Source organism: Sciurus carolinensis, chromosome 5 (assembly GCF_902686445.1).
Source record: "Sciurus carolinensis chromosome 5, mSciCar1.2, whole genome shotgun sequence".
NCBI lineage: Eukaryota > Metazoa > Chordata > Mammalia > Rodentia > Sciuridae > Sciurus > Sciurus carolinensis.
Genome location: NC_062217.1, coordinates 131,029,591 through 131,042,352, shown reverse-complemented (window position 1 = coordinate 131,042,352; position 12,762 = coordinate 131,029,591). Strand labels below are relative to the sequence as shown.

Genomic DNA, 12,762 nt, shown 5'->3' with positions numbered 1-12,762 from the left:
ATTAATATAAAGATATATTCCATAAAAGAGTTTGGCAGTCAAAGAGAAGCATCACACTTTCTAAAAACACAAGCATTCTTCTTCTAGTCTACAGAGAATGGTAAAAAAACAAAAAAACAAAAACATCATCATCATCATCATCAACAAACACCCACCAGCATAACCAGTATACACCACACTAGAATGTACACTTCGGCAAGTGAATGAAGGTAGCTCTCGATCCCTGAACAGTAAGGACAGAACTGGTACAAGCTATGAAGAAGCATTAGGAAGTAGCCCAGCCAAAGATGGACAATGCCCCTACTACCCCAGGGGGTACTGAGGACATAAGACAAACTTCATGGCCAAAAGCAAGCTCCAAAAGAGCCCCAACAGGAAGGGTGGATACAGTGACCACACATCCTGGTGGGGAATCACCATGAAAATGAGAATAAAACGTCCCAAGATTCTAAGCAGCTGTGGCCTGGGGACCACAGCTCAGCACAGGGCCTGGCTGCAGGACAGCAGCTCTCTCCAGGGACAGATGTCAGTCCAGCCAGCCTTTAGCATTCAGCTTCGACCAGGAGCTCTGCCCAAAAGGTTTCTGGCTGGCCATCTGTGGACTGGGGCTCCCTGGGAAGGCCATGGGGAGGGAGGGTCAGGATTCAAGTTCTGGGTGACAGTTTTAGTAGCACCAAAACCAGGAGACAGTGGGCCAAGCTGGGAGGTGGGGTGTGCTTGGGGGTGAGTGTATGGAGGAAGGGGAATGCAGGACACGTGTAGATGAAGAGACAGGCTGTGTGGCTGGCCCTGGAGACACTCAGGAGAACTGAAAGGGACGGCTTTAGTTCCAGACACTGTGTAAGGCTGCTTAGAGGAGAATGCCGGAGGAAAGGAAGAGGAAATGGAGACTGGTGTGAGAACATTCTTACCTCTATAAATAAACTATTTACACGCTTTAAGAAAATGAGAGCCGGCTCTCAGTGGGAAACCGGGCCACCCCCGCTTCCCTGGCAATGAGGGCTTAATGCTGTTGAAACGAGGCAGTTCCTGTCCCAGGGAATGGCAGCGGGGCTTGGCGGGCAGCATCCGAGGCATTTCGTGGCACCAGTCATGCCCTGGCTCAGGCTTACTTCACTTGGACATGGCTGAGGATCCTGCACACCACCCGAACACCACTACAGACCCCACTGGCACACAGAGATCCACTTGAGCCCCTTCCCCTCCCCAGCTAGGAGCAGGACGCTATACTGCTGGACCTGATGGAGAGAGAAGTTCTGTGCTCACCTGCTATTCCTTTACCCATGTCCCACCCTAAGATGTGGCCATCCATTTGCCTAGCGCCAATGACCCAAAGCCTGCAGTGAGGAGCAGGTGTCTGCAGATGCTCTTGGGCTCCAAGAGGGCCAAGACGGGCACTCCTTGCAGCCACAGAAGCCCTGTCTGTCCCTCGGAGCCACTACCCCACAGAGAGACACTTCCTGCCTCTAGGTAAGACCCAGCAGGGATGCAGGCTCAAGTCTGGGCAGGTGAGAAGGAGGCTTGGGTCTTCAGTACCAGCAAGCAGAAAGAGAGTTCACATCACACTGATGCCGAAGACAGGGTGCTGGCTCTGGGTGGCTGTGTCAGTGTCTCTCCCGCTGGAAACAAGGTTGATGACAGTGAAGGGCTCTGGCCTCCACAGTGTGGTTCAGTTGCATGTGCTTGCCTCTGCTTCTCAGAAGTAATGGCCGGCCTTCACTGCCTCAATGTCTGAGATCAGGGTCCTTGCCAGGAAGATGCCAAATATCTGAAACCAAAGCCAGCAGTCAGTGGCATTAAGCATTAGGGACCAAAGGAGGAGGGCAGGGAGCAGAGGGCAGGCTGGTGGATATTCTGCTCTGTGCTGCTCCCTCGTTCACCCTGCCAGGGTAGGGACACACTAAGAACAACACTTGGGCAAGGGACAAAGCACAAATGACCCACAGGTAGAAAGTACTTCCTGGGGCTAGTCTGCTGTGTCTCTTAAGCCCAGAAGAGGCAAGAGCAGGCAAAAATCACAGACTTAAAAGAGATACTTGGTCTTGCCTCTTAACACGAGTGAGCACATCATGTACCACAGGCAAGATACGTGTACTCAGACTGAAACCAAAATTAACAGGGTCACTCCATCATGTTGAGTTTCAAAATAATAAATCTCAAATGTTTCCTGTAAACCTGGATCCCACCATAAAACCAAGGTTACTACTGACAGCTGTGCGGATATCAACACATCCTGACCTTGGAGAACAGGGCAATCACAGGGCTAGACTGAAGTTTTCCTACATGAATAGATCAAAGTGAACTTGGTAACCTTCAGAAGTGTGCTTCATTTTTATTTTCCCTTTAACTTCTTGCTGTGGTAACTAAACCTCCTCCCTGCTTTGCCAGGATATTTCTTTTCTCGTCTAGATGCTTCTCTCTGTCTTCCTCTGCAGTCACTCAGTAGGGTGTGCTGAGGAAGGAGGAAGGCATGTGCAGATGGTTGGGCCCACGGCAAGCACCCTCTTCAAGGCAGGACCCTGGGAGTCAGATGTTCTCTGAACACGTCATGCGCGCATGGCACTCACTCTCCCAGAAGCTATTCAGAGACTGCCAGCATCTCCTCAAGAGTCCTGGGCAGCACTGGAAAAGCTGCTCATTCGTCTGATACCACTGAATTACTGACTTTCCTTCTAAGGGACACTGGCAGGTCCACTCTCTTCAGAACTCGCTGACCTCTCACCACCTGGGAAACCCAGCTCTGGTGAACAAGCACCTACAAAGGGCAGGGGCCAAGAGGGTCTCATGTGAACAGGAAGAGGTCTGGGTGCCCAGGTGCCAGGGACAGGGAAGGAGATCCTTAGGTGACACACTGACCTGAGACTCAGTCCTTCTTCAAGCCCTAGCTAACCATTCATCACCTTCCATAGAGCAGCTCTGCCATCAGCAGGGAAGGACCACAAAGCAGGTGACAGCCTCCCAGAACGTACTGTAGTCCCAACCAGACACCCTTACACAGCCTACTAAGTCCCTCGGAGAGGGTCTCACTCTGCTCCCAGTCTGTGCAGTCCCCTTTTAGCCTGTCACCACAGAGAGCCTCCCTTCAAACAGTAAGCCACAGGGAGACAGGAATCACTGTCTGGGTCTAGCCCACACCACACCACAACACATACGCACTCAGCCTTAAAGATCCAATTTCTTCTGTCAGGTTCCTCCACACTGTACACAAGCTGGACAAGCATTCTCTGTAAACTGCCCAACTTTCTCAAATGAATAAAAGGCACCCACCTACCTGCAGGCCCCTGGAACGTACCTGTAGCAAAGAGATGGCAATGAAGACACCAGCCACGATGTAAATGTTCCTCGGGAGCCAGCCCTCCAGCGCCTGGATGCAGCCTTTGGTGAAGATGAACTCATCCCACTTGCTCTTCAGCTGTAGGGAAGCACCCCAAAGGCCTGAGCCTGTGCACAGAATTCCCACCCTGGTCCCCAAACGCTCAGTTCCAATGCAGGGCAGGGTAAAGCATATGGGAAGGATAGGCAGAACTCTCCAGGAAAAACACATCCCCTGGATTTGGTCTCTGTTCCTCCTGAGGCAGGCTGCCATCATGTTACCTATTTAACCAAAGGCTATTTGGCCTGGTCTGTAATCTCATTTCTGTTTGGGCTGCCAGAGATTCAGTATCGACTTGCTTAACACACCTCCACAGCCCATCTCTGGAGACACAGGAGCGGGTCTGAAGGTCTGAAGGAAGATGTGCCTTTAAAGGGAGAAACTAGGAGAGGAGGTGAAGCACTTTCTCAAAGGATGGGCAGAAGGAGAGGACAGTGGCTCCTCAACTGTCTCCCACAGGTAAGCCTGGCTCCAGGAGACAGAGCCAGCAGGCAGTGGTCCTTAACCAACCAGGGCCCTTCAATGTCAACCCCAGGGAAACATCAGTAAGCGCTGGAGGACCTTGTCCCAGCACACACTCCACCCTTATCCACCTCACAAATGGCAATCGGCCTCAGTTCCCCTCCCCCACCAACCTTGTCAATGGGAATAATAATGGAAAGTAAATCATTTTGGTGGCCTTAGGGTCTGAACTGTGCCACAACCCCATTCATAATTGAGGTCCTAACCCCCATCACCTCAGAGTGTGACTGTATTTGAAAAGTCTTTACAGAGGTAATGTAATTAAATGAGGTCACTAAAGTGGGCCCTAATCCAGTATCACTGGTGTCCTTACAACAGGAGATTAGGATAGAGACAAGTAGAGGGGCAAACCCTGTGAGGAGACTCAGGGAGAAGATGACACCCACAAGCTAAGGACACAGACAGATTCAGTGTGTGATGAGGGCTCCTTTCTGGCTCATTGGATGGTGGTCTTCTCGCATAGTAAAAGAGTTGAAAAAGCCTTCTGGGACCACTTCTGTAAGGACTGATCCCACTCCTCAGGACTCTGCCCTCATAGCCTAATGCCCTCCCAAATGCCCTGCCCCATCTCCAAAATCCATCACACGGGGGATGGGGTCTCAATCTAGGAATTTTGGGGAGAAATAAATATTCAGCCTATGCAGCCCATTCCTGAGAAATAGAGGTCACTAGAGAAGGATTCCAAGTTTCCCAAGTCACAGGACACATCCCTAGTGCCCATAACTAACAGGAGGAGCCCCTGCAGATTCCCTGAGACCCCTTCCTTTCAGGAAAGCAGTCATTTCTATCACCAAAAGCCACCAAAGCAAGGACTGGAATTGAGGTGGAGGGTTATGCGTATATCTTTGGGGTGGTCTTGCTCCTCTTCATATATAAGAACTGACTCCCTTGGCTTAGAGAAAACCCTGTTATCATGAGCCCTGCCCCTGACCCAGGCCAGTCTCCTGTCTGTTGCCACTGTCTCTCTGAGGAATCTGCACCAAGCCACACACTCCTGCGGTTTCATCCCAAACCCGTTTATAATAGACACCTTGTAGGGCTCCAAGGAGTCTCTTAAAAATACACACTTTGTTTCCCAAAACTTCCATCCCACTTTTTTAACGCAGCAAGGGTTCTGTTTTGTGCCTGCAGTCACAGACCTTGAAATCTCTACCTGTCACTGTGCCCAAGGATCCTGCCTCCAGTTCACGAGGGAGTGTGTGGTGCACTGAACCCTGCTCAGATTGGTCTCTATTTAGATGACACCTTTTCACCTGAATCTCCCCCTGTTTTTCTCACTCCAATTTGCACTTTTGCTAAAGCAGCAAGTTAAACCACAGGGAATACAACTTGAAGAACTGTCACCCTATGGAGGTCTTAAAGTTCTGCATGATGGGGCTCTTACCTGAATCCTGACATCGTATCCACACTGTGTGTTCACAACTTTTTGCTGTAAGAAAATCAGAAAAAAATCAGTCACTTGTATTCCTCTTGATAAGTTAGTGGTAGGAGGTTCTAGAAAAGTCATAACCTAACACTAGCAAACACCTGTACAAATTCCACCACAGCCCACATCCTCCAGCCAGGATAGGACAGGTATGGGCAAACTGCTTCTGCTATGGACGAGACAGTAAATATTTCAGATACAGTCTCCAGAACAGTACAGAATTCCGCTTTTGTACCAAGAAAACAGGCACTGACAACAGGTAAACAAATAGGCCTGGCTGTATTTCTGGATGGACACTGGAATTTGAAGTTTGTGCAGTTTCCACATATCACAAAATGTTACCTTTCTTTTGATTTATTTTCAACCATGCTGTAGTTTGGATGTTCAATGTCCCCCAAAGTTCCCTATGTTAAAGGTTTGGTCCTCAGGGTGGAGCTAGTGGGAGGTGGAAACTTTAGGAGGTGGGGTCAGGTGGCTATGTGCCCTTGAAGGGGATTGTGGGACCTGTCCCTTTCCTCTTTTGCTTCTTGGTCAAGAAGTGAGCAGTTTGTTCCACCATGCATTCCCCACAATTGCCATTCAGCATCCCCACAGGCCTGAAAGTAATGGGTCTGCTTGATCATGCACTGGAATCTCTAAAACCATGAGCCAAAATAAATCTTTTTTCATTTTTTTTTGCAGGGGAAGGTGGAGATGAGGTAGTGGGGTTTGCTAGAGATTGAACCCACAGACTGAGCATTAGCTCTGCCATTGAGTTGAGCACAACCCCATAAACCTTCTGTCTTTGTAAGTTATTTATCTCAGGTATTTTGCTATAGTGATGGAAAGATGACAACATCCATTTAATAACAGTCAAAAGCATCCTTGGCTCCCAGATCATATAAAACAAAAAACCAGATTTGGGTCCTGGGTCACAGTTTGCCAATCTTTAAGCTAGGAAGTAAAAGTTACACTTGCTTAATGCAATGCTTACAAGATTAGTATATTTCACAGTCACCCTTGGAGTCCTTAAATATCAGCTGTGCAACCTCAGCAAATCTGAGCCTCTCCTGGGCTGGGGAACCTGACCATGTAATAGAAGTATGGCCTGCCTGCTCAGAGCCCCATGACCCAGAACAGGCATTACATTGCTGCACTGAGTGTTTGCAGACAGTCAGTTCTGCATACGCTCAGTTCAGACAGAATTCAGTGCTCCTTCACAAGTCATCCCGAGAGCCCAGTTTCTGGACCCAGTGACCTGGGTTTGAAATGAGAATAAACAAACAGTGAAGAATCCACAGAAAATAATTCTCCACCACAGAGATGCTGTTCCCCAGCCAGTGATGTGCCCCCCATAGCTTCTACATAAGCTCCTAAGTACTTTGTGTTTTCTCCTGAGAAAGGGCACAATGGGCCAGTTAAAGCCCCATGACCATCACAGCATCTTGACCAGGCAACCTGAGTGAAAGTCTCTCAAGGGAGGGTGAATACTGTTTTCTCCTGCTTTACCCAGCACACCAGAGCCAGGGTGGGCCATGAGAGAACAATCTGGAATGTATGTAGAGGGAACTGCAGAGCTGCAAGGCCTAGGGGCAGATGTGGAGGGCGTGCACCCAGCTCCTCTGTGTGCAGCAGAGTAACGGCCCAGAGCATGTGCAGACTCTCAGGAACTACTGGCTGTAGGAGGGACACACTTCATGTGCAGACACAGGCCAACTCACCGCAGGATCCGGCACACAGCAGGAGAAGGGCACCCCACATTTCTCACGACTGTAGCTGGCACCACTACAGTTGAAATAGACGTTAAGGTCCCAGTCTTCAGGGCCATAGGCACCACAGCACTGGTTCTACAATAACAAAAGCCAAGAACCATCAGAGGCTCCCAGAGTCAGTCTTGATGTGGCGGGATAAGTACACTCCCTTCCACCAGACAGAGAACTGAGGCCTACCCCACTATCTCCCACATGTACAGAGATGCTGGGCAACACCTCTAAAAAGGAAACAGCAGCAAGGCACAGTGGCACATGCCTGTAATCCCAGGTTGGAGGCTGAGGCAGGAGGATTACAAGTTTGAAGACAGTCTTAACAATTTAGTCTCAAAAATTTAAAAAAAAAAAAAAAAAAAATTAAAGGAATGGACACATAATCCAGTGATAAAGCACCCCCAGGTTCAATTCCCCAGTGCTACCACTGCCGTCACCACCACCACCACCACCACCAAGACGAGAGCATCCCTGACATGTCTGTCCAGCACAGGTTGACTCAGTGGCACCACCTGGCCTCAGCGTAGGGCACAGTGGGCTCAGCTCCAGTTCCACCTTAGCTGGATGCTTTCCTGGCCTTCACTGCCTTCCCTGAGCTGGGTCTCCTCTCCTTAGAGACCTTCTCTGGTAAAGTCCTTTCCTACTCTGGAGAGAATGGTCTTTCTCCCTGAGAAAGTTCTACTCTGGCCCTAGTTACCTTTTTTGTTTCTTTACAAAAACTAAAAAACTAAAAAAAAAAAAAAAAAAAAAAGCTGCTTAATGTCTACTCCCCAAAACAAGAGTTACAATTAGAGTGAAAGGCAACATATGAAACTCTGCCCCAATCCAGGGCCTCTGCCCTCCCTCCCCACTGTCTGGTACAGCTGCAAAGAAAAATTCCCATTAATTTAACAACTGTAAAATCCAACACGCTGAAAGCACTACTGTGGCATGAACAGCGTCCTCACAGAAGAGCAGATCCCGTTTCCACGCTTGCCCTCCCAGCCGACATGGTTATGGCATAATTCACAACAAATGGCAGTGGGGATTTCTGATTGTTTTCCTGCTTTTAAGGTAAATACTGTCTTCCCCATCCCCACCCATCCACTGTGCCAGGTACTTTAATAATTTAATAATTATCTAATATTTCACCCCCAGAAAGTTCTATAACTTACTGAATCCCTCTGGAAAATTTTGTTTTTAAAAGGGAAGGCAAGCAGTGGAGAAAACTATGATGTCTTTTAGGCAATGCAGGCAGGAAGCACCTGAATCCAGCATGCTGGGGCTAGAAAACCCAAGATCATGTGAACACAGAGAGGACTGTGGCAGTGAACAGCAAAAGAACAACAAGAAATGGCAGGGATTTGGTGGCTTTCACAGACCATACAGGTCAATGACAACAATACAGGTAGACTCTTTGGTCATACAAAAGGGTTTTGCTGGATCCCATGATACATGAAATAAGGGTAAACAAGTTTTAGTTAACAATAAGAGTGGGTCATAGCTATTTTTAGGGCTTTCTAGTTTATTTTCTTCTCAGAACTAAAGTGTTCCATATAAAAAGTTCCTGAGGAAGCTGGGTTTTCGGACAGAGTACAGAGCAAACAGGAGCTAACAAGGCCAGAGAGGGTGTTTCTCCCAGGGGGACTGGGGCAACTGGAGACCAATCCTCCAGGTGCAGGGGGACAGGGACAGATGGACTGATGGACCCAGCCTGGGACTGCTTAGACAAACCCCTGGGGACACACACCAGAGAGGTCACATTCCCTTCCATCTGAGGAAGCTTCCTCCAGGCCACTCTGCCCTTCTCAAACAGGAAGGGGAAAAGGTCCCAGAGAGGAAGGAGACAGGAATAGCTTCGAGTGGTGAGTCACGAGCCCAGGGAGTAGCTCTGCCTCCCCTGCCCCTGACACTCATGGGGCCCAAGCTCCCAGGGACAACTGGCTGCCAGCGTGGCTATTGGGCAAGACTGGGGAGATCTGGGCCACGAAGTGGGAGGGTAGCAAGGGTTGAGATCCTGGAAGTAGGTGGCCATGGTGCAGCTGGACTGCCTGCCCAATCCAAATGGGGGATGGGGAGACAAAGGAAGAGAGAGCCTGGCAGACTGGCCACATGAGCAGGCAGAGATGAACTGACCAGAGGCAGAGCACACACTCCACAACCTCCCTACTGCCTGCCACACTGCAGGTGGAAACCCAGCAAGGAGGGAAGCTCGGGTTCCCCCAAGTCTTGACTGCCCAGGCGCACAGACTTGACTAAAGGCAGGAAAGCACGGGTTCTCCAACAGAGCCTGCCAGGAGGCAGTGCTTACGGCTTTCTGAAGGGAGTCGATAAGGTTCTGCAGGTCGATGTCGTCCCGGTAGGATCTGATGTTGCTCTCGAAGAACTCCCGGAACCGGTCCCTTACCCAGTCCTGGAACAGGAAGGCTAGCACAGCCACAGCCAGCTCCAGGAAGAAGATGAGCACGATGGCACCACAGAACTGCAGGGGGCCAATGGCAGGGCAGGAGTTACCACATGACCAGGCTGGCCTGGCCCCATGCACCCATCTGGCCCAGAACCACTACCTACTGCAGAACATGGGCTGTCACAAGAGACCCCAGGTGGGCCTGGGAATCCTACATTAATAGCAGGGGGACTTCACCTCACCTGTAAAGGGGGATGTTCATCAGTACCCATGTCACCCATTGCACCACTGCTAACAGTGAATGAGTGAAAAAGGATGAGAAAGTTCTAAGTCAAAGTACTAGTCACTGCTTTGAAGCAGCCCTCCTCCCTCGACATGAAGGAAACCATAACAGGAAGTGAATGGCTGTCCTACCCACAGGATGTCTGGGCCCAGACATTACCTGACCGCTCTCCACACATACACAATCATCCAAGTTTCTAGAAATCTGATCTATCTCCCCAACCCTAGGGATGAGGAAACAGGCTCTCTCAGGTACATAGCTTGTCTGCAGTCATGTAACGCACACAGGACATTTGAGTTCCCTGGCAGAGTCTGTACCACCCTGGAGGTGCTGACGTTATTAGTACCCACTCTGTATGTGAGCATATGACAGCCACATACAGACCTCTTCTGAGGTACAGCTGCAACAGGCCACAAAAGGTGGTGGCATTCTATAGGGGACCCTGCGGCCATAGGTCCACACCACCTTTGTCATCAGAGACTTTCAGTCTGCAAAGTCTGTGTTCTCACAGGCACAAAGGCCACTAAGCAGCTTCTCCACCACTGGCAAATTTGGAGGAGCCTTTCAAAGTAAGATGGAGAAGTACCAGCATGTAGGCATACAAACATGCATTCACACAGACCCTCTGAATGTACTCCCTGTTCCCATGGAAGCAAGATGCTAAACATAGTATTTTTAAAAGGAAAAAAATAGAAAAAAAAAAATGTGCTTTGCTTTTTAAATTAAGCCTAGGAAAGAGAAAGCTTGACCTAATAAACTCAACAAATAAGATATTGTAAAAAAACCATAATGTGTTTTCCCTACCAGGTGCTATTTAGTTTTAACTGAATGCATTTAAAAATGAATTTGTATCTAAATATAAAACTAAACTCTTAGTAACTCGCAGTTCTACCAGGAAATTAAAGATTCTGCATTGTACATCCAACAGATTCACACACCCCAGAGGAGGGAAATGATTTCTTAATGTTACTGACAACATCTTTTGATCTTAGCCAGGAAGGGCAAAGGTGAGTAGCAAACAAACAATTCCTCTAGAACTTCTGAGAGGAGATAAAAGGCAAAGAAAGGGAGAGGAGCTGAGCTGCCTATAAGTAGCTGACTGCTCCCAACAGGGGCTGAAAACCAGAGGAGCCCCACTTTTCCTGGGGTAAGGAGCCAGCTCATCTGGATTTTTTCCCCTAAAACCTTACCACTCAGTGAGGTAGCAGGGCAAAGTGGCTCACACTAGGTAACATACAGACCTGCTCGGCTGAGCCCATACCCCTACCCCCATCATCCCTACCTCTGTCATATCCCACCCCGTCTCTGGGGCCACTCACAAACTTGAGCAGGCAGATGTTCTCCCGCAGGGCCCCCACACAGCCAGCGAACCCCAGTGTGAACATCACCACGCCCACCATCAGGACCAGCACCACGGGATCGATTCCATGTAGCCGAGTCACTTTGGTGAGGTCAGACAGTACACCCTGAAAAAGGCAGAGAAAGCAGGGCAGCATCAGCCTTGAAGGGGACTCAAGGGAACTCTAGGGGGCTGGGCCGTTCCAGAGACATGCCTCTCAAGGCTCAGTAGCATTAAAATCCAGGGTAGAGGGTGGCCTTGTCTGTCCAATTGGAGGCCCATTAGCCAAGCAAATTCTTGCCCACCTCAGTCCCGAGACCCTCACATGAGGATCACAACCTCCTGGTCATCGCTGAGGCTGTGAGTTCCTGGGAGGCAGACCCGAGGCCTCCTCTGTGGCCTACTGGGTATCTCTGACAGGCCCAGGGTAAAGCAGAACCCTGTGGTCGACAGTACAAAAACAGCCTCAACGTGAACGTTCTGTGGAAAGTGCGCCCAGCAAGGGAAGATATGCTACAGTGCTGCCTACAGAACTGCCTGTGATACTGGAGGTGTTTTGTACCTGCACTGTCCAAACTGGTAATAACGTGTGTTTCTGGGCACTTGGAATGTGGCTAGGGACACCAAAGAATTTTCATTTGTGTTTAATTTTAATTAAACATAAATACACAGTCATATGTGGCTAGTGCAATCACAATGACAGAGCAGTTCTGTGAGATTCAAAGGAGAAAGAAGAGGGCAGTCAGACCAGGTGCTCAGCCCAGTGCAGAGGGCTGCGCAGCCAGCCAACCAGGCAAGCTGCTGCAGTCCCAGAGGTGGCCACACAGTGGCACTGCAAGTCATGGGTTGCACTGGCTTCCAGGTTACTGGGGCAAAGAGACACTGCACTGTAGTTCTTACCCTTTAGGGTCCACAGGCCGCCCTGAAGGTGTCCAAACCCAAGGTGGGACTCATTTAGTTCCTAAGACTATGGCAGGAAATCCCATAACCTAAATGCTCCTGTCTCCTTCTGGAAACAAAGGCAGTTTCCACTGAAGGAACAGAGGACTCTATGTTTCCCTCCTCCACCTTGCTTCTCTCTCTGCCCCCCTGGGTGGCCCTGCAGGTATTTCTGCCCTCACCTCCTACCCAGCACCAAACTACCATGAGCAATGACAGCACCACAGCTCCACCTGTTCCTCGTCCTTCCACACGGTTACAGCATAGTCTCTCTTTCTCACCTCTCCCACAGGCTTGGCGAGGAGGTCAAACATGCCTGAAGACTTGCTCCCACCACACAGGGTGTCTGGGGGCACATAACCAAGCCCTGCTCCTGCCCTCAGGACTTCTTTCTATGGGTAAGGACAAGTGCTCACAGAATAAACAACTGTGTTCAGGGACCTGCTCACTGGCTCCAAAAGTATATAGGGTCAGGCAGGCAGCCCCAGGCCTACTCTGGGCACAGCTGCAGGCAAGCCCAGGGCCACTTGGGGCTTCTGCAAATAGAAGTCTCTCCACATTCACAGAACTCAAAAATACCAAAAACCTACCTGTTCCAGCACTGGCCACCAGCAGCCTGCCTGCACCACCCAGGGCAGAGTCAGCCTCAGGTGGGTTCTGAGGGTTGACAATTGAGGATCTTTACATTGTACAGAAAATGCTCCTTGTCAAGGAACAGACTGGAGGAGGGGATAATTCAAGCAGAATGAATA

General features: G+C 49.6%; 1 protein-coding gene across 2 annotated transcripts in view; it reads right to left on the bottom strand.

Moving 5' to 3' along the window:
* Tspan14 (tetraspanin 14) overlaps positions 1-12,762 on the bottom strand; it is a 56,436-nt gene continuing 43,674 nt past the window's right edge. For both annotated transcript variants that reach the window (XM_047553115.1, XM_047553116.1), the window contains 6 exons: positions 11,052-11,198; positions 9,354-9,524; positions 7,022-7,147; positions 5,280-5,324; positions 3,293-3,412; positions 1-1,768 (listed from right to left, as the gene is read on the bottom strand). In XM_047553115.1, coding sequence (XP_047409071.1) covers positions 1,697-1,768; positions 3,293-3,412; positions 5,280-5,324; positions 7,022-7,147; positions 9,354-9,524; positions 11,052-11,198 — 681 coding nt within the window. In that variant the 3' untranslated portion in view covers positions 1-1,696. The remainder of the gene's footprint in view (positions 1,769-3,292; positions 3,413-5,279; positions 5,325-7,021; positions 7,148-9,353; positions 9,525-11,051; positions 11,199-12,762) is intronic.